At 45.4% G+C, this 20,524-nt stretch overlaps 2 protein-coding genes across 3 annotated transcripts in view; one reads left to right on the top strand and one right to left on the bottom strand.

Moving 5' to 3' along the window:
* Positions 1 to 15,332, top strand: part of TRIM55 (tripartite motif containing 55) — a 44,276-nt gene extending 28,944 nt beyond the window's left edge. For both annotated transcript variants that reach the window (XM_009668408.2, XM_009668409.2), the window contains one exon: positions 13,209 to 15,332. In XM_009668408.2, coding sequence (XP_009666703.2) covers positions 13,209 to 13,328 — 120 coding nt within the window. In that variant the 3' untranslated portion in view covers positions 13,329 to 15,332. The remainder of the gene's footprint in view (positions 1 to 13,208) is intronic.
* A 386-nt stretch (positions 15,333 to 15,718) lies between these two features.
* Positions 15,719 to 17,866, bottom strand: CRH (corticotropin releasing hormone). Its single transcript, XM_068933830.1, has 2 exons — positions 17,316 to 17,866; positions 15,719 to 16,737 (listed from the first exon to the last, which is right to left on the bottom strand). Exon 2 carries the CDS (start codon positions 16,720 to 16,722, stop codon positions 16,195 to 16,197), a length of 528 nt encoding a protein of 175 aa, XP_068789931.1. The 5' UTR covers positions 16,723 to 16,737; positions 17,316 to 17,866; the 3' UTR covers positions 15,719 to 16,194.
* Positions 17,867 to 20,524: the final 2,658 nt, after the last annotated feature.

Here is a 20,524-nt window from a genome sequence, read left to right as displayed (position 1 = left end):
AAACAAAAATGCTCATTTTTTCCCTGCTCATTTTCTGCACTGCTCTCTAAGCGCTAGGCAATATGAAGTGGTGCCTCTATGGAAAAAGATAAACTATCATTCAGCTTTTACATCCAAAAATTCCAGCACTGTGACTGAAGTATATCTCTCCATTTAAAAAAAAAGATGGGAAGAAGAAGCTGTCACTTATGCTTATCTGCATAAGTTATGCAAAAAGATGCACTGTCTGATAGTAATTTGAATTTGAAAAGAATCGGACACTGTGAATCTCAATTAAATTTACGGAGCATAGTTTAATTTTCATTTATTAGTGCTTGTTTTTGAAAATTTATTATATTATTACAGGAGGACATAGAGCTTATTTGTACACATGGGAAATCAGGCATGAGAGTAGCATTATGCTCTTTTTTTCCCTCTCTTTCTCTTTTAATTCAAAATACCTTTTGAAATTTAAAATAGACAAATTTAGAAAGTTCTCATTTCTAACATTTGTGGCCTCTTTGTACGCAGTCTCTTGTGACAGCTTTATGATTTATTTAATCATGAAATAGAAAGGAGGTGAGGGAGAAAGACGTTTTGGTCACAGACTCTACTTGAATAAAAATGATTTTCTCCTCCAGAAGTAGTGGGATGGCTGTTTAGACAGTTTATATGTCTTTATCCTTCATGTGGAATATCAGGTCATTGCCCTTTGTCCTGCTTGTGTCATAAGCCATATAACAAAACTACTCAAAATATATACCACCAATAATAATAATTAATAATAATCATAATATAAATGCACTCATGACCATCAGCATAAAATGGGCATATAATTTATTATTTTCAGGCTATTTAAATAGAAGGTTCTGATATGGATTTCCTTATTTTTCAGCAGCAATAAGAGGTCAGTTCCACCTATTAATCAAAAAAAATTCCTCTGGAATACAGGAAGATATGGTTATCAGCTAGGATATGGCAACAAGAGATGCAGCCAGCAAATGTATAGATTGCTTGGTCTAAGAAGGGCTGGTAGGAGACGTTTCAGCATGAACAAAATAGGAAATTCCTTCCTATACAGCCACATCCCATTTAAGGGAGGTGCCGAAGTTAGAAGTGTAGTCACTGTAGGCTGTGTCTGTGGTTAACAGAGAACAAGAGGCCTCTCCAGGGAGGGAGACAACTCGCTGTCACTGTCTTGCCTTTGACACTCTCTTCATATCTAGAGTCTAAGGTGATATCGCTCTTAATGGAGGTGCCTCAGTTAAGAGTCTAAAGTTGGTGGATGTTTTGAAGTGAATCTGAACCTCTGTGCATGACAACCAGGAGCAAATGTTTAAAACACAGAGAACAGGGATAGTGAGTTGCCTTACCGCTATTGGGAATATCTTCTTTTGGAGTAATATATTGGCAGAGGATGACATGGGCATTAACAAACAGACCTTTCCAGTGCATGAGAGAAACAGATCTTGGAGTCCAAAACAAAAATAAGAAAGCTTAGAGAAACTACATGCAATGAGTTACAGAGGGAAGGTGAAGGATAGAAAGAAGGTGAAGGATAGAAGGAAGGTGAAGGAAGCCTTTGCTAAGTCTTAAAAAGCATTTTTGTGTTGGGTCTCAAAAAACACCCTAAGTGTGATAGGAAAGAGAATGCATATTCCTTGAATCCCTATAGGGATTCTACCTAAAAAGCTCATTCACCAGTTTGGCATTTCAGGTCTCAGGCATCTGTCTGCATGCTCATTATACCTGGAAGATGCTCCCAATTGACATTTAGTTTTGGAGCTGTAGACATATGAAGATTGGTGCGTACATTCTGTAAATGCTGGTGTTGTCTAACTGTTGGGCTTGGGCACCTGAAGGAGTTTGTGGCCCTTCAGTCTCCTGTGAATCTGATTTCTAAATATGCATTGCGTCATCCTTAGTACTAAGATTAGATTTCAGGAGTGCTGAATATCTGTCACTTGTAATAGAGCAAATGCTTAATACTCCTGACTATCTAGCCAGTTATGTAAGCTCTTCTTGCTGTCTAGCTTTAGGCAACCAGACTTGAAAAGCTGGGCCTAAATCGTGCCCTTAAATTCACTTGTGCAGATCTCTGATAGCTAGACAAAGCTGAGCACATCAAGAACAGTAGAGCCACTTTCCAGGAATGTGTAGTCCTTAAAAATGTCCTCACACTCAGAAAGACCATATCCCTTTGTTTGTGATAGAGGAACCCCAAAACATAGGACTGGTAAAAGCCATGAACATTTTGCAATAAAACCCTCTTGTCTTGTCATTGGAAAAAGACAGGTCCCAAAATAACCTATAGCTCTTCAAATTATTTCAGTCTGGTTAAAATACAAGGGGTAATTGATAGGTGAGGAAAAGTTCATTCATTTTTTGCCCTAATCAGATTTTTCTAGGCACGTCATGTGAATTTATTAGAATTTATGAAAGGTCTTGCATTCACCTGGATCTCTGATTACTCAGCTTATTTAGTCTAAAATGAAGTACAGGAGCCTGTATTCTGTCGCCCAAATTATTTGGCAGCATGCATTACAGAAGTAACGGTCTGTAGTTCCAAAGGACTCAAATGCATACCTCCAGTTTGAAAGGAAATGCAAGTTAATCACCCGCAGACAGTATTCTGATCTAATTTCCCTTTGCTGCCAGTAAGTACAGTGCTTTAATTCCTTGAGGGTATAAAATATAATCAGGACTGAGCTGTTTGGAAAGAGAAATACTAATGGAGTGGCCTATGTTAATCTTGTTTCATCAGTTCTAAAATTTTCTATTACTTGCTTGCAACCTTATGCCACCTGCGAGAATTACCATAGGGACATTCCTCTCTGTATTCAGGTACTGTAGTTCTCTTTGCCCTGCAGCTGAATACTTCAATTTCAGCTGGTGATCCTTCATATATTTTTCCATAAGATAGCATTAAATCGTATGTCAGAGAGGTCAGTATTTAGCTAAGTTTTAGCCAATTCGTTGTCATGTCAATGTGCAGACAACATGGACAAAATAAGATTATTTAAAACAAAAATAAACCCGAGAGGGATCAGGCTGTGCTTCTTGCTCATATACCTCTGCTTTTCCATCACTGTATAAAGGGAGCAGTTCTACATTTTAGCTCAGTGCTTGCTTCTCTGGAATTATTGCCCAAGTGTAGTGGTGATATGCAAGTAATAATTTCCATTGTCTTCTGCAAACTGGAAACTCAGTCTTGCCAGTCTTACTGCACTAAGTTAGCCTATTACTGCTCCCAGGGAGAAGATTGCTTGCTTGCTTGAGAGAACAGAGTTTTGCAAGGCTGGATTTAGTGGGAATTAACACTAAGCAAGGTTAGTGTCATCTCTGGGCAACCAGACATTGCCTTCCTGCTTCCTTCTACTGTCTGCATCTGAATATACTCATACTGTACGTTAGGTAGAACACTGGATGGGTCTGTGCCTGTACTGTTAAAAAAATCTGCAGGATATGATTGAACGAAAAATGGGTCATCTATCCTCAGTGAAGTTTAGCCTTTTGCAGAAGATCCATGAATCAGAATACAAGTCCCAGTTAAATTCTGCTTGAAGCTTCTTCCAAAATCTCACTTAAATTTCCCTTTTAAAAGATTGTTCTGCCTGTAGCTGAAATACAAGGGATATATTAGACGCAAAATCTCAGATAATTAACATTCCAAAAATTCTGCTTTTGCCTCTCTCTAATTTGACTTACTGAGGCAGGGCTCAGTTACAAAGTTCAGGTCTGAGGCCGTTCAGGCTGCTGTTTAGTTGATGGCCATTTCTACTTGTAAATTTCCATTTTGCATCTTGATTTTGTGCTTAAGGTGAGTTTTTTTTTTTTCCTTAGTTTAGCATATACACGCAGAGAAAATCAGGAAAGTCTTGATTGCTCCTCTTTTAACACCTCGCTTTCTCTTGCTTCTGAGAATTATCTGCGTGATTCAGAGGCAGCAATGATGAGTCGTGAGGGCAACGCATTAAGGCCAGCTTTCAGACAACAGCTTCACTAATTAATATGAGTGGCAAATATTTCACCTGAAGTTTTACCTCGAATAGTCTGGTCTGTAATTTGTCTGGTGAGTCAGAGATACCATCTGATTTATATATGTTTCAATTTCAGTCCGTTGCTGGCGATAGTCAGACCTCAACAATGAGAGTGTGGACAGTTATTTCTCCTGTTCAAATTAAAACAAAGCCGGGCTCACCCAGACCTTGTCTTTCTGAAACTAGCTCATTGACTGAATTCTACCTCCACGAAGCCTCTTTCTCAAAGCATGTCTCATTCTGTTCTCTGTTGAGCCATTCGGAAAGGGAAATAGAATGTAAACAAAGAGTGTTTCTTAATCATGGGTGAATTGTTGCTGTTTTAGATCATATTGTGGTAGTTTTATGTCACAACAACACAAGCCACCTGTTTGTAAAATAGTTGGTTAGTTGTCTTCCTACTGCCTTGAAACGTTTCAGACTTTCAGTGCAGCTGTAAACTATCCTATGTAAAGCAGGGCTTGTAAACCGGTAACAATCAGAGATGGATCAATATTTAAATACCAGCCTATCTGACTGTACGTACTGAAAATCCTACTGGCAGTAATTAGTAGTTAATTGGAGCCAAGTCCTCATGTTGAATCATGCCGCTTCTAGGCTTTCGTGACTTTTGAGGGATTGGAATGCACAAGAACGAAGAGCATCTTGCCTGTTTCAGAGCCTACCTATCTGGCACTTAAAATGGAGATACAGGTTGGATGAGTGCATTTGCATTCAAAAGAAAAAAAAAAACAAAACAAAACAAATGAAGAGGGACATAGGAAATACAGTGCTGATTCAGCCTTAAATCCTTTTCCAGGTGATATACCTTCTAGACATTTACAATAATCTTTAGGTAATTAAGTTTAAGAGACCAATAACTAATTCAGACAGCGGTCACTCCAAGGTTACCAGCCAATGGAGAGAGTCAGATACTGCACTGTTCAAACCCTGCTACAGATGTCTGGCATAGTTGGCAGAGTACTTTTCTTTCAACTGAATGGAGAAAAAGGATCCCACAATCCTGGAGAACAAGTAGTTTGAATTTCTCATTGTTCTCTCTAATTTCGAGAACATTCTGTCACATCTGCCCAAGTCTGTGTCACCCACCAAAGGTGGTGATCAAAATACATACCTAGTCTCCTAAAGCACTCATGACTCAGCACTTTGGCACAAAACAAGTCGCTATTTTTCATGTTGAAGCAGTTGGTGTTTGACTTGCTCTATTACAAAACAATTTATTGAGGAAGCATAGCTATTCTTTTCCCCCATCAGCGGGATGAGCCTTTTTGGTATCTGGCACCAATTTTATTTTATAAAATACATTCATTTTCATATTGAAATGTAATTTTGTAATTTAATTTTATAAAATAAAGATTTTTTTTAAGGAACTGGTGTCAGCCCAGGTGCAGGTCAGTTCCAAGCTTGGCATTGGTGCAACTCGTTTGTGATCTGTGCCTTATACTCCTTAGTAATTGGGTCAACACTTGCAATTGAATCTGAGTTTTTAAGAGCAGTATTTATCACAGCTTCTTTAGACTTCACCTGGGACCTCTGTGAGATGGGCAACAGGAAGTTTAGTTTAGTATTTTGCACGAAAGTTGGTTGAAGAGTGTGTGAACAGGCCAGTATTGCTAATGCATGAGCATAGATTACAGTGTGAGACGTGATACCTCAGATGCCTGTCCAGGAAGTCACAGTGCTGCTAGCTGAGCAATGTATTATTACTGGAGTAGAGCTGTTTCTTGGCTACCCGCTTTGACTACTGTGGTCATAGGAAAGAGAAGATGTAGGCAACTGAAAACATGGAAAAACAAGCACACACAGAAAAAGGGGCAACAGCAGCAGACAATCAGGGGAAAAGATATTTGAACTGTGGCATGGACTCTCCCTTTCCATTATATGGTGGCTTTACAGAATAGCAACCTGTTGCTTTAGCTGACGTTCCAGCATTTCTTCCTGGAGCTCTGTCAGTGTATTTTTGACTCTCACAGGCTGTGTGATGTGTCCACAGCTCGCGTATATCACCCCCAGCATACTTACAACAGCCCGACTCAGTCCATCATTCATGATGCAAGTATAAGCAGTGCTCAAACCTCCGAAGCATGGTATGTATCTGCACACCTCACAGCTATGCTGACTCTGCTATCTGATCCAGTGAATGGAGCTCCAGGGTGAGTCACAGTCTGAACTGGCACTGTCTCTCATTCACTGGATTTACAAAAATATTATTTGGAGAGGAAGAAAAAGTTTTAATTTACAACACTCCATATTACTCAATAGAAAAACTGTGTGACAGAGGCAAACCGATGTTAAGACCTTACTAGATTTGTTACGTCTCCCTAAAAGTCAGTAGGATTGTTTCTTTGACATGGATTAGATGGGTTACTACCACAGAGGAGTTCTTGGAAGGTCTTTGCTTCATGGTTTACTTGTTGACCTGAAGTTGTACCTATTGATTTGATGAAGTGAAAGGAGGAGAAAGAGTTCGTAGTAGTGAGTAACTTTCTGGTACTGGTAGCCAGCACTTACTGCTTGCTTCTGCAGTCTCTTGAGATGATCCATTTCTTCACTGGACAGGAAAAGGAGCATAAATGATAGACGGCTCATTGATCAGGAGGTCCTCAAAAGCTTCGCTATGAGAGGAACAGAGAATGATCTGTGGATAAATCCAGGAAAGACTATTTTGATCATGCAGCTTTAGCATTCACATGTTTGTAAGACTTTCCTCTTGAGTTTCCTTCATTTTCCTGAACAGTGGCAGGACAAGGTTTTATTCAGATGTGCAGTTAATCATTTTCAACAAAAAGAAGTTTCAGTGAGCTGCAGTAATGGATGGAATATTAAAAGAGTATCTTATTTCTGGCTTTTTTATTTCAGTTGTGAAAAAGACTGGTTATATAGAAAGGGGAATTGTGTTTAGTTTGTTTCAAACACCAGTTAGAAGCAAGCCATACTCTTAAACTGTTTCCACCACTGGTTCAAGTGTCTGGACATTAGTATCCTGTGGGAGATGTATAGATTCTGCACCGAAATAAGCTAGCCAGACTTTTTGTCTGAACTATGTTTGGTCTCTAAGGCCATTAAGTAAGAGACGTTGCTTTAACCATTAGCCACGTAAAGCTAATTGTAGTACAATGAAAATCTATTGAAGAAAGGCATTTGCTCCCAATAGACATTTAAAATTCATTACTGGCCACTATTCAGAGAGAGATACAGCTAGTACTATGATTGATGGAGTTTGTCTGTTTGTATTATTTTGCCTGCCACCATATGTTTTTTAGTGGCAGGTAATCTTAGCAATTATTTCAGAGGATATTCTGTTGGTTCCCACTAATAAAAAGAAAAGATCCATATAAAATAAGCTGCCTCTTAGCTTGAAGCAGTGTTGTTGTGATATATGTGACAGCTGCCAGGTGTTATGCTGAAGGAGCTAGACTGCATAAAAATATGAAAACAAAATACTTGAACTAAAGTTTAAACTATTTAAAAATAACCTATTGTGCTCCCTTTGTTTCCGCTGCCTGGAAGTATTGAGCGCCAGAAGTGTAACACTTGACATTTGAGGCAGACAAACATAGCCTACAGATTCTGTGATGGCTTTGCAACCAGCTAGCATTTTTTAATCATGCTTGTTCTTGTCAACACTAGGGGTTGTTTCTAAACAAGCTAGCTAAAATATGGGAATTAACTTTAATTTCTCACTCATTTTCTGAGGCTACAGAAACCCTGGAAACAAGAAGCTTGTAGTTTCACGGCTTCTTTCTCCCAAACCCGCATTTTCTTCCAAATTCATACTCTTGCTCTCCCACTGGATCAAGAGGAGGCAGTGAAAGCACTGGGTGATTCAGATGCTTCCAAGGGTGTATTGCCTTTCTTTCTCTGGCAGCAAAGGTGGTTTAGGAGGTTCTTGCCAAATAGACCTGCTTCTTGTTCCTGCCCAGATGCCACTACTCACATCACAATTGTGCTGATGCAGCTGTTTGTGGGGCTGTGCTGGAATCAAATCACTCAAATGGCCTAGGTTAAAAATATCATCCTTCACTTCAAAAACAAAACAAAACAAAACAAATTGATGTCATTCCAGTAACATTGCCATTGTCAGCACAATGCTGCAAACAGCTGCAGCAATGCAAATGGACAGTGAACCATGGAGGGATGAGGTGGATGGGGTGCCAAGGGACAGGATCTGCATTTGGTTAGCATAACTCCAGAAAACATTTATGAAGCTGCATGAAAGGGCTATTTGTAACCAACTAGAGCATCCACGTGCATTGCTGTAAGAAATAAACTCCTTTGCTAGGGCTCGTTGATTGCTAATAAGTCACATGCATTCTCTTTTCACTTAATTTCAGTGTAAATTTAGACCTTTCTGATTAATTCGAATTTGAGACCATGATTTCACAAGATGGTAAATACAATTCTGGAGAACTCAGTGCTAGCTCAGAAATAATGTACTGAGGTGACACAAAATTTTCAGCTGGTACAAATTCACTGTGGTGAATCTAATTGGTTCAAAAGAATGTGAAAAGGTCATTTTTGCTTTGCCAGCAAAGGTATAATTTATTCTCCTATGGCCAGCATAAAGCCAGCAACCACTTTTATTTTCTGACTAATTAGATTAAATTGTGATCATTTAGTCATGCACAACTCAGATGAAATATACTGCTGGGTGATCTACAGCCGGAACCAACTAGTTCAGCCCTCGTTTCTCTTTTTTTTTCTCACATTTCCTTGCAAGCTGGTGTGTTATAACCTCAGAGAAGGTCATTATAACAATGGCTTCTCCAGATCCTACCTAATTGTAAGTAAAAAATAGGCAAAAAGTTGCCAAAACAAGAAGCAAATTGTAGATAGTTAAGTTCCTTCACCTTTCCTCCCCACTTTCCAAATGTAAGAGTTACAGGTTTTATAAAAAGTAACAGTGGCTTTCAATTCCTATCAAGCAACTTTCTGATGTTCTAAAGTATTTGGGAGAGGTCTTTCATGTGTAATTATTTAAAAGCGAGATCTAGTCTAACCTGGTCATCAGGATTCTCAGAGTCAACAGCTAGAAACGGGTACCTCCATAAGACAATCCAGTCCATAGACAGTTCTTTCAGGATGAGGCAAATCACCCTTTGGTGGTGCCTTTCTTTCATAGGGACTGAATACAATTTGCTTGATTGGACATCTCACTTCTGTCTGACTAAAATTTGGTAAGATGGATCCCAGTCCTTGTGTACCTGAAAGCTGTGGAGATTAGTGGGTGTAAGCAGAACAGAGAGTGTGGACTTCACGGTGTTTCAAGCATCTAGAAGCCCTAGACTGCCTATCTTTCCCCAACATAAGTAGGATAACTGCAGGGTCATAATAAACACTACTGATAGTGTCTTAGCCCTTTCCTCTCCTGTACACCCTTTTTTAGAACTGTACATAGATTTAACTAGTGCTTCTGCTTAAGGAAGCAAATACTGAAAGATGCTGAGTACCTGCAATTTTGACACAACTCATCAGATTAAACTTACACTGTTTACTCACACAAATTCTTTGTGTGCCAGATGCTGAAGGGTGCTAAACAGGCTGTTCAGTAGGAGTTCTCAGCAGTTGCTCAGCACCTCTGAAGAATTGGCATGTAAACTCCAACTAGGACTTTGCCTGTGCAAAAACAAATCGAGCCATCAGTCATGCAGGGTGTGCTTCCCTCCCTGCTTCATGAGTTGGCCTGGTGAAAATTCCTGGTGCTTACTGAAAGCATCATCGGATGTCACTTGACACCACAGGGGAAAACATAAATCAAAGCGTAAGTATTCAGCGCTCTCTCAGCATTGGGCTAATGTGATTAATCCAATCTGAGGTAAACACTTCAGTTATTCTTTATTAATGTTAGGGACCCAAATCCAGGGTTGGAACTTGTTATTCTATGCAATGTGAAAAACAAGCCCTAGCCATGAGATGTCCAAGACCAAGAGATAAAGCTCAGGAAGAAGCTTCACAATAGTTACCTAATAGCAATGGACAAATGCAATGAGTCGTTGTATCTCAAACATCTGAAAGGCATGTGGCAAGAGCTGCGCCATGCTCAGCAGAAAGCCTTTCTCTGACAGTGGAGTCGGGCTGCAGTAACAGGGAAAGGAGGGTGTTCTGGGGTGAGACTGCACGGACCGACCTGTAGAGAGGTTGGATGTCCAGATCCTGTTGACACTGAGGGGACCTGCTTCCACTTCTACCTAAAAATTACTTCCAGTTCAAAAAGTTATTTTCCGTGAAAGCTGAAATCTTTTTCTCAGACAGTTCTGAGTTGTGTGGGCTGCTGTTGCAAGGGCAAAATTCATTTAATGATATGGACAATGCTGCTCCAGGCACCTTTCGACGGTCTCTTGCCTCACATGAGGGTAATGTACCTCAGTCACTGTATGACTCAGAGCACAAATACTAAAATGTCACAGGTGTGAAAACACAAGTCTAAGCCAAGGAATGGCTCTGTTGTGAGTTTTGTGCTTGCTTCACTCCCAGCTGGGTGTGATGGCAAATTATTGCTCTTGGAAAGGCACATCGAGGTATTGCAAACTGGCAGCCTGCTGAGTCCAGTGAGGTGCTGGGAGCAAGTGCTTCATCCAGCCAAACCCAATGGGAATATGCTGGAGCTTCAACATTGTTTTGCTGACACAGGAAGATGTCATCGCATCAGAATATGAAGGAGTTAACATGTTATGAAATATAGTTTTGGCAGTGATGTAGACAAAGATTGTTTTGTTTGAAATGCAGTACCAGCAGTGCTGATTGACAAGGTAATGCAGTCACCTTTCCAGTTTAAGTCTTTATACTGTACTTTATTTCTTCTAGCACTGCTAGGCCTAAATCCTATGAAACAAGCTGCTTAACTTTAAACTCATAAATAGTTCTTTCTTTCAAAGTTAAGCTTTGGTTATATTATGTTTCTGGATAATGGCGGGCTGGAACACCAAATGGAGGTGATAAAGGAAGCCTGTCCTGCACAGGGAGAGAAATGACAAGATACTAGCATCATTTAAGCAGAAAAGGAATAAAAATACAGGAAATGATTTTTTAAACCTCTTTCCAGTCATATTCCTTCAGGGAGAGGAGGAAAAAAACGGGAGAGGCTGTCCCATGCAGGGTTGCACTTGCTACTGAGGACTTGGTGCACAAAATTGTACAATCAGTTTCAAAATGAGTTCTAGCTAACCCAGGCATTCCAGCTGTCCTTCCAAAAATAAAAGGCAAAATTGTCAACATCACGGAGACTAATAAACCACCTATACTTCTGCATCCACTGAGATCAAGCAAGCACAGATTCCCTTACAACTTTGAAAATCTAGCCATTTATTCACCGCTGATATCTGATTTTTGTAATCTGGGTTGGAACATTTCAGTTGGAAGGTTTTGCATTCAGCACTTTTCAGGTCTAAGAGTCGGATCTTTTAAATCGAGGCTTGATTAGCTATGTGCTTTTTTGGCTGAAGATCTGACCCATGGGCCCAATTCCCTGCAATATTTTTGCATAAGCCTAGGAGACAATGCTTCCCACCAGTGTTGCTGAAAATGGACTTCCGTATTCATATAGATAGTTGTTTCTCCTGGATTTTTCACCCAATTTATGTTCTTAATGAAGTACATGGTAGAGCTAGCCAGCAAAAGGAGTATTATTTTGAAAAGTTTCACATCCATATGAGTCCTATATTTTGCAGCAAGTAGCGGAGGTGCCTTGCTTCAAAAATGTTAATGTAAAAATGTGGAAAGGTTAGTCCATATTTCAAACAGTAAGGCAGATTCTCAGCTAGTAGTTCACTGAAACTAATAAGGCTATTCCAGTCCAGAGCAACTGAGGCTCTGAGTCTGAAGAAGAAGCTATGAACTCTGTAAGTAGATATAAGGGAAGTGATAAGGAGCTACTTTCTTTCATACCTCCATGCTGTCTTGTCTGTTGGTGACAGAGCGCTCAAACAGGTAGTAACTGGAATGAAGCCCACTAGCCAATTTATACGTAACATATCATCACTTCTTGCTAATTCCTATAGTACACTTTAACATTCAATACTTACAAAAATTCTTAGAAAAATCATCCATCCCATGCTTTGGTTTCTCCTAAGCATCCCTGCTTCACTCTTTGTTCCTGGACATGTGTGTTAGCATCACTGCTTTGTTAACTTTCTGTTTTCAGACGGTGTTATACTGATTGAGATGTGTTAAGATTCAGAGGTTATTTTTCTGTCATTTTCTCTCTACTGTGTAATACCTTGACATCAAATAGTCCTCCTGCAATCGTATGGGAGTTCCCAAAGTAAGGTGAAACCCCACACAGAGAGGACTGGTAGTGTGGTCCCAAGGCTCTTGCAACTATTTTAATGTGAAGAATGTACAGTAGTGTATGTGTGTGTATAGGTGATTGTGGTTTTAATACTGAAGACACAAAGCATGCCTTAGCCACCAAAACAGACACTTTTGTTTTCTTTACGTTTAATGGCATTTCTGATAATATCACATAGCTAGTCTTTACTCTCCGCCAAGGGATCTGAAGACTCTGGGATTAGTAAAAATATTTCTCTATATTCTAATGGCATGTTAAATATTCAGCTAATTAAATAATAAGAATAATTCCTGTTAGTGATTAGTAGGTACAGTATATCAAGTTCAAATTCCTTTTTTACTGTAAGTGTAGGATACCTATTTTCTGCACCTGGGAGTAGAAGCAGAAGTTTATTTCTGCATTATTTGTTTTCTATTCTTGGGCTGAGTAACGCTGAAAGGAAATAAATATTAAAAGACTTTAAAGAAAAAAAAATCCAAGGCACATTTCATGACAGCTGAACAAGTATCATGTTGAGTGGCAGTACACTGACAATAAGTTTTGGCTTAGGACCACATCAATCTGGAGGCCCAGCTACATAAGCCAAACTGGCTCAGGATCACTTATAAACAGGCAGTTATCACCTTCGTTGCAATGATATCCCAGAGGCCCAAATCAGGACTAAGCCCTTTGCGCAGGGGCAGCACACACACGTAAAGTAATCCTTCTACTGATGTCGGTGGCAAAAATCCCACTGGCTTCTCCGGTGTTACTGGCCTGGCTGGCCTCCCCAAGTTTTCGTGTTCTCCACCTTTTCTCCCTTACCTGCTTCATTCTGTTTTTCTACGTGTTATGAAATCTTAAGGATTTTAATTCAATTCATGTTTTCCTCTTCCATGTGTCAACTTGTCCTTCTTTTGCAGACTGGTTCTGAACCATCCCCTCAAGGATGCATGGAGGAAACGCCTGTGAGCCACGAGAGGGGTGACGAGCCGGCTCGTCATGTCTTCTCCTTCTCCTGGTTGAACTCCCTGAACGAATGATGACTCACGCGGGCTGGCTTCTGGTGTGCTTCTCTGAGGGACCGCAAGCGCAGGCAGCCTGCCTGGAGTCGACAAAGAAACAGGCCTGGAAAGGGACATCCGAGCAGGTTTCGCTCCCAGGAACTTAGCTGACCTCCACATTGTGCCCTGGCCCTTGAAATGATGGAGTCCTGAAAAGGGCGGGAGCACGGGGACAAATTGCTGTACTACCGTAGTCAGAGTGTTTTCCAATAATTTCTTGTTTCCAAGGGGAAAATGGCATCACTACAGCTGTAGGATGAGTACTGCTAATGTTCACTATTTATTCACTTTTCAGCATGTCTTCGTGTAGGTGTAAATGCTTCATCCATGTTGTTAGTTAAAATGCTAATATGATATTCACTAGTAGTACCCTTTGGCAATACAGAGTGTTTCCCCTCAGTACCCTCCTGTGTCCAGCCCGGACAGCTTGTCAGTGTCAGTGACATCAGTGAAACTATCCCTTCTCAACACCGCCAAATCAGGGTTAAGCCTAAACACCTCCCCGCAGTCACTTGTAGTCCCCACAGTACTGGGACATCCCATACTGCAGGAGCTGGACGCAGGAGGGGAAAGGGAAGCTGCCGTTTCTTTCCTTCTTCCTTTCTTCCTTCTGCATTTGCTTTTGCTGCTAAGTCACGTAGAAGACAATCACGTACACAGGTTTTGTTTGTAGGGAAGGTCCATAGCAGTAGGGATGAGGAAGATGTGCACGCTGAAAGCACTGGCCAACCCCCCACTCATGCATGGGGTGACACACAGCTCTGACTGTGTGGGGAAGCGGCTGGAGTGCTGCCCACATGTCTGTCCAGCTGTAACCTGCATCCACGTCTTCTCAGTCATCCATGAGATCAGCATACAGGAAAGGGGGCATGTCTTTGCATGAAACCAGGGTGCAGTGAGGTGGCCGCAGCTATTTGTTAAAGGTTTGGTCTGAAAGCGCCATGGTGCACTGTGGAAAAGGCTAACGCTGAATGTCCTGTTCCATGTGCACAGCAGATGCTGTGCATGGCTAATGTCTAATGAAACCAGATTTCTGTCTCAAAAGCAGAGAAGCTCTATAAGATGCTCTGAAGGTGAAACTGCAAGTTTTGTCACGAGGGACAAGGTTTCAGTGCTCCGTAGTGTTTAAGGGAGATTGGCAGGTCGCTGGGCATGCCCAGTGCCATAGAGGACCAGGTTTAAAGCTCTGATCTAGAGCTATATGTGGATCTTTCCAGGAACTCTAAGTCCTATCCTAAAGACATCATTTTGGCACGAGACCATCTGGCAGGGCGTAGGGCTGCGCTACACCCACTGCCCAAAGCAGGACCAGGTGAACCTGGCAGTGCAGGCACAACGCAGTATCTGGTTAGCAGACTACGAGGTGTGATCCAGCCATCCAGCCCCAGTCCTGACTGTGCCTCATTATAGGGACTAAGTCACATCAGCCAGTCATCACAGCCCTGATTTACATCTATTGCCCCTGGAAAACGTTCCTGCAAGAGAAGTTTTTGAGGACTGGGAAGGTGAGGTCTGTACAGAGCTTTGAAGTTAGTACAGCCCAGAGCTAGCAACTCTCTGCACCATCGTCACCACGTTGCTGTGAGAGTTTTTCCCATGGATTTAGTTTGGGGTGAGGGTTTGCGATCGCAGGTCCCAGTCATCCTTGCAGATTTCCACCAGCACCTCCCACAAAGTTTCCCCATGTACAAATTAGTTTTCCTCCTAATGCCCCTAGGAGGGACCCAGCTTAGCAACTCTGCCACTGGGATGAGGGAGCTGAAGTGAGTTTGGGGTGTTCGCAGAAATAGGAGGACAAGCACTACTTAAAAAAAAAAAAAAGAAATCCAGTTGCATTTCACGAGTTTTTGCTGAACGTGCACTGGCGCGGCCCTGCCGGAGAAGCCTCCCCAGCCCTCGGGGGTGGCGGGAGCTGGCAGAGCCCCGCACCCACGCGGTACCGGCAGAGGGCCGGGGGGGCTGCCCGGGGCCCCGGCCCCCCGGAGCAGGCTGCGCCCGGGGCTGGGGGCTCTCCGCGGGCAGCGGCCGGCGCCGGCAGCCCGACGGGGCGGGCCCCTGGGAGCCGCCTGCAGCAAGGAAGGCAATTTCCCCGGGGCGGAGGAGGAAAACCGGCATGAATCGCCTGGCCGTTTGCAGGGATCAACCAGAGTCGTTGCAGGGCCGCGCTTCGCTTTGCCCTGCCTCCTCGCAGCCCGGCACTGGGGCGCTCCCACGGGGCGGCTGGGGGGCTTACTGCGGCTCGCCGCGGCGCGGCGGTGCCCGGGGGGCCCCCGGTGTCTGCAGCCGCGGGGCGCCCCCGCCCCGGGGAAGTGCTGAAAGGAGGAGAGCAGCCCTCAAGCGTCCAGGCAAGAAAGTCTATCAAGCCATCGTTACTTTGCAGCTTTTATTAAAAATATAAATATTAAACATTCTCTTACACAACAAAATTGACCGAGCGCTGAAAAGATGTTTTATTGTGAAAATGTTTACAGGAGAAAGTGGATTTAAAGTAGCTTACAGAGATTCCCCCTCCCACCTCCCTGCCCCCACCAGAAAAGTTATCTGTCTTCTTGGCAACATTTCTGCCAATGCGCACACATCCCTACGTAGCGATGTCACTAGAATAACTGGGAAATGGAGAAATAAATAAAGGTAGGGGAGGTTACAAACGACACTCGTGTTTCTGCACTTGGTACACGGTTGTGCATGCTAGTCAAGGGACAGAGGCTGTTCGGAGTACACCCTTCTAGGTTTAAAGCTATATAAAAATAAAGAGATGACATCAGAGCAGCACTATGGTACATCGGACTGTAATTATTCTTGTGCTAACTGCGGAATCTCTTTGGCAAGGCGGGGAGGGGCCGTTTCATTTCCCGATTATCTCCATCAGTTTCCTGTTGCTGTGGGCTTGCTGCGCCAGCTGCTCGGCGCGGGCCATCTCCAAGACTTCTCGCAGGAGGTGGAAAGTCAGATCCAGAGAAATCGGGGGCTCCTCGGACCGCTTCTCCCTCTCCACGGCCTCGCCCTCGGCTTCGCCCTCCTCGGGGCTCTCCAGCGAGCGCTCGGGCAGCTGCTGCAGCTGTTGCACCGCTGCTCGGAAAAAGTTGGCGGCGGCGGCTTCGGGCGGTAGGTGGCTGGTGCTGCTGGAAGAGGCGGCGAAAGAGCCAACGGGTCTCTTGTTGAGGTTGCCCAGGCGCAAGAAGTACTCTTCTCCCATGCGGAGCAGGACGGGCAGAGTTTGCTGCTGCTGCTGCTGCTGCTGCTGCTGGAAGAAATCTGGCTGGTGCAGAGCCCCGTGGGCGGCTACTGGGCTCTTGCTGAGAGCTCTGCACTCCTGGCAGGGCAGGAGGGCGACCAGCAGGATTCCCGTGGAGACCAGCAGCTGGATCTTCATGGTCGGGGCCCAAACCTGCAGCGGCGACAGGACGGGGGTGGGGGGCACAGCCGGGGCGTGCGGTTAGCGCGGGCCGTCGGGGCGGCGGGAGGGGACGGGAGGGGAGCGCAGGGGGCGCGCACCGACGGCTGCTGTCCCGGTGCTGAAACGCGCCGCTCCGCGCCCCCTCCGGCCCCCCGCGCTCCGCCGCCGGGGAGCGCCGAGCCGCGGCCCGTCGGGCTCGGCGCTGCCCGCCCTCCGCTGGCCCCTGCCGTCGAGGGGGCCGCCCCTGCGGAGCAGCCCTGCGGCAGCGGCTGCCGGCGACCGCGCTGGGCTGGATCCGTCCAGAGAGAGGCGCGGCGCGGCTATAACGCGTGTGCGCGGTCCTGCGCGTTTCTGTGCCTCCGCGGGCGGCAGGGCGGCTGTCCCGCAGAGCTGCGGGCTGTGAGCGCCCGGTTCCCCCGTGCCTCCTCGGCTCCCTGCCCCTTTCCTCCCCGGCCGAGGGGGCTCGCCCGGCTCCCGCGGGGTCCCTGCGCTGAGGCACCGCAGAGCAGCCCCCTCCGCTCCGCGCCGCTCCGCGCCGCTCCGCGCCCGGGCGCGGCTCCCGCACTTACCTGGGGCGGCGGCAGGGCAGGCGGCGGCGGGGCTCGTCCGTGCCCGGCGTCCCTTCCTCTCGCTCTACCTCGGAGCCGTCTCCTGGCGAACTTGTGATCAGATTTGGTCCTGATCGGAGCCCGGGCGCGTGATTTTTATAGCTTAGACCCTCTCCTGGAATCACGCAGAACTTGCCTAATAAGCTGACGCTCTCCTGACAGCGCCGCTTGCGTGCCCCGATCCACTGCTGAATAAATCATGGGGGCCCGTCGGAGCGGCGATGGGCCGAGTTTCGCTATCGCAACCCCAAATCTCACGTCCAATTATATCAACAGATATTTATCGCCTCTGCGGTGACGTCAGCCGGGCCGGGGGCCGGGGAGCAAGGTGCCCCCCCACCCCCACCCCATTGACAAAAATACTTGAATGAGATTTCCTAGCGGGCGCGTACTATGAGAGGTCACCCCGGGAAAACTTTCCACTCGTGGGCCGGCCGGCGGCGAGGGACCCGACCGGCCCGGCACTGGGGCCGCAATCTCGGGCATCCGCCGCCCCCGCACCCCGCGAGGGTGCTGCGTTTGGGCCGCTCCCAGGGCAGCCCCGGCCCCCGCCGCCTCCGGGCCCGTCCGCACGGCGTGGGGCCGGACGGGGCGGGAGGCTCCCTGCGGCCCGGGTTTTGCGCCGAGCCCGCCTATGCTCTGCACCCGGGGCCAGCCCGGGCCGGGCCCTCTGCAAACCCTGCAGCTCCCTGGGGGCTGAGCAGAGGGGCAGCCCCTACCCGCCAGAGCAAGGCGGGGGGCCGGGGCCGTCCAGCGAGGGGGCCACAGCCGAGGGCCCGCCGGCAGAGGAGGGAGCTGGAAAGCCACCAGCGCGGCCGCGGCACCGCCGCGGTGTCCGGGGCCCCCGGGGCTGCCGGGGCGGGCGCGGGCGCGGAGGGGGCCCGCAGGCGGCGGCCGCTCCGCGCCATGCCCGCTCCGCCTCCCCCTGCCCACTGCCCTCCTCCCGCCGCCGGGACCTCCGCTCGCTCGCCCCTGGCCCTGCTCCCTCCCTGCGGTCCCCGACTGTGGCACCTCTGGCCAGCGCTCCTCTCCACTGCCTTCTCCGCTCCTTCCCTGGAAGTATCCCCTGCCTCTACTCTTCCCCCTCTCTTTGACTCCCACCAGCTCATCTTCCCCAGCGCTTTGCCCTCATGGTCATGTGTTTCCCTCTTTGCCCCCCCTCCGCCTGCCCTCTAGGGTCTCTTAATCAGCAGGTGACTGCAAAATGTTGAATTCTCTTTGAAGTGCTCTCCCTTCTCCCTTATGTCAGCAGGCTCTGGACCATATTCCACCAATATCTCCAGCTGTGTTGCTTACCCTCAGATCTTCTCTTCCAGGAGGTAACTGCTTATAGAAATAACTTCCATCCAATGCCCACTCCATGCATAATACACATTTTTCTGGTTTTGTATCCCATCATCTTTGTCACTGCATCTGTCCTGCTTCTCCACTGCCTCAGTTGCCACTTTCATCATATCCTTCCCTTTAAATTGGAAAACTGCACTGAAAACCTACTAATTGTATCCTGCCTAGACTGTAAATGCTTGGGGGTCATGCAGTTGGATGTGCCTGATCACAGTGAGTAGTAGGAAGAGACCATGTAAGGTGGTAGCGTGCTAGCAGTGCTAAATCAGCAACGAATCTGAAATCTACTTCCTTGATAAAATAATGAGGTTCAGACAAATTAGTGTATGAGGTTGGCCACAGCCCACTTCTGAGCATTTCCTGAGAGGTGCTCTACACTGTAACTTTTGGTCTACCTACCCACAATCTTTGACATTCTGGGTAAGGTGCCTTAGAATCACATCATAAACAAATGGAAAAACAAGCTGTAATAACAGAGCTTTGTTTCTGCATTAACTGTGTTAACTCCAGCACTCATGAAGTGAAATGCACATTACAACAAAAACAGAACTGAATATGTTGTGTAGATAGTCACAGCTATCTGTATGCTTTAAAAGCGTGCCAGCATAGTTTTCACCCAGAACAAGAGGTTCAAAGAAGCAGGAGCTAGGTTCAAAGAATTGGTAGAAAATGTAAGAGGCACATTAAACTCAGATTCTCCAGATGTGCTGTGGGGTGGTTTTTATCACATTATCTCCATTTTTAGGTGCAATACCCTTTTTAGAGACCATGAAACTTCTTAAAATACTGTGATCACAAACATAAAGAAGGAAACATTCTGATCCAAATATGCTTTTTTAGTATCGTGGGTGAGATGAATAAGATAAAAAGCTGCATCTCTCCAAAAGATTGATGCCAGTGAGAATTTGGCTCAGATTATTTTATGTTTGTCATTATTTAAAATATTATTTAGGTCCCTTTAGGCAGACAGTTTCATCCCTTGAAGAATTACAGTGATAGCAGCTCCTGTGATTTTCACAGAGCTCCGTAACCTGCCAAATTCTTCCTTCCTTTTTCACGACCCTTGACTCTGAGGTAGAGTCTATGTTTTCTCACATACACTTGTTTTTAATCCAACACAGCCATGTTAGTCCATGTTTTCCCCATAGATCCTTAACGACGTGTTAGAGGGTTTGCAACAATTTAAATGTGAGGAAGACAGAGAGACATTTGGATGCTTTGATAATGAGGAATATAAAATGTCACAGAGACCTGAACTACGAAGTACTCATACTCAATACTTCAAATGTAGGACTGACTTCCTAAGAACATAGATCTTTTCTCCAAAGAGTAACCAGTTTCTAGGTGAAATCTCAGCAGTTACTCCCGAAGAAGATTACACCAGAGGAAAGCCTGGATTCTCACTGGAGGGGAGAAAAGGAGAAACAAAGCAGAAAATAGGTAAATCTGGAATTAAGTTTCAGGGCTAGTGGTACAGTTTGAGATTAGCAGAAGAGTATTCATATTTGGCTCATTTGGCAAACATCAGGGGCAAGCGTAATTTTTGCAGTGAATCACAAAATAGCATTGCATAGGATTAAAAAGCATCCCATCTATCCACCTTCTCCATGCTGACTTGGGTCGGGTGGCAGCTGATCTCTAGCTTTAGTGATCTCAAACTTAGGCACCTACTGAAAGGCAATTATAGCCATTCTGTTGGAGGTCATGGAGAGCAAAAGCATGCCCAGAGTATGATGCATCCCAAAGCAAACTAATATCTTAAGGCTTCTGGAGAAGCTCACCTCATTCCCTTGTCTATAAAGGGAGTGCAGACAGCTACCTTAGCC

The sequence above is a fragment of the Struthio camelus genome, chromosome 2 (assembly GCF_040807025.1).
Source record: "Struthio camelus isolate bStrCam1 chromosome 2, bStrCam1.hap1, whole genome shotgun sequence".
Lineage (NCBI taxonomy): Eukaryota > Metazoa > Chordata > Aves > Struthioniformes > Struthionidae > Struthio > Struthio camelus.
The sequence above is the reverse complement of the archived record's forward strand: the minus strand, read 5'-3'. Positions and strand labels throughout refer to the sequence as shown.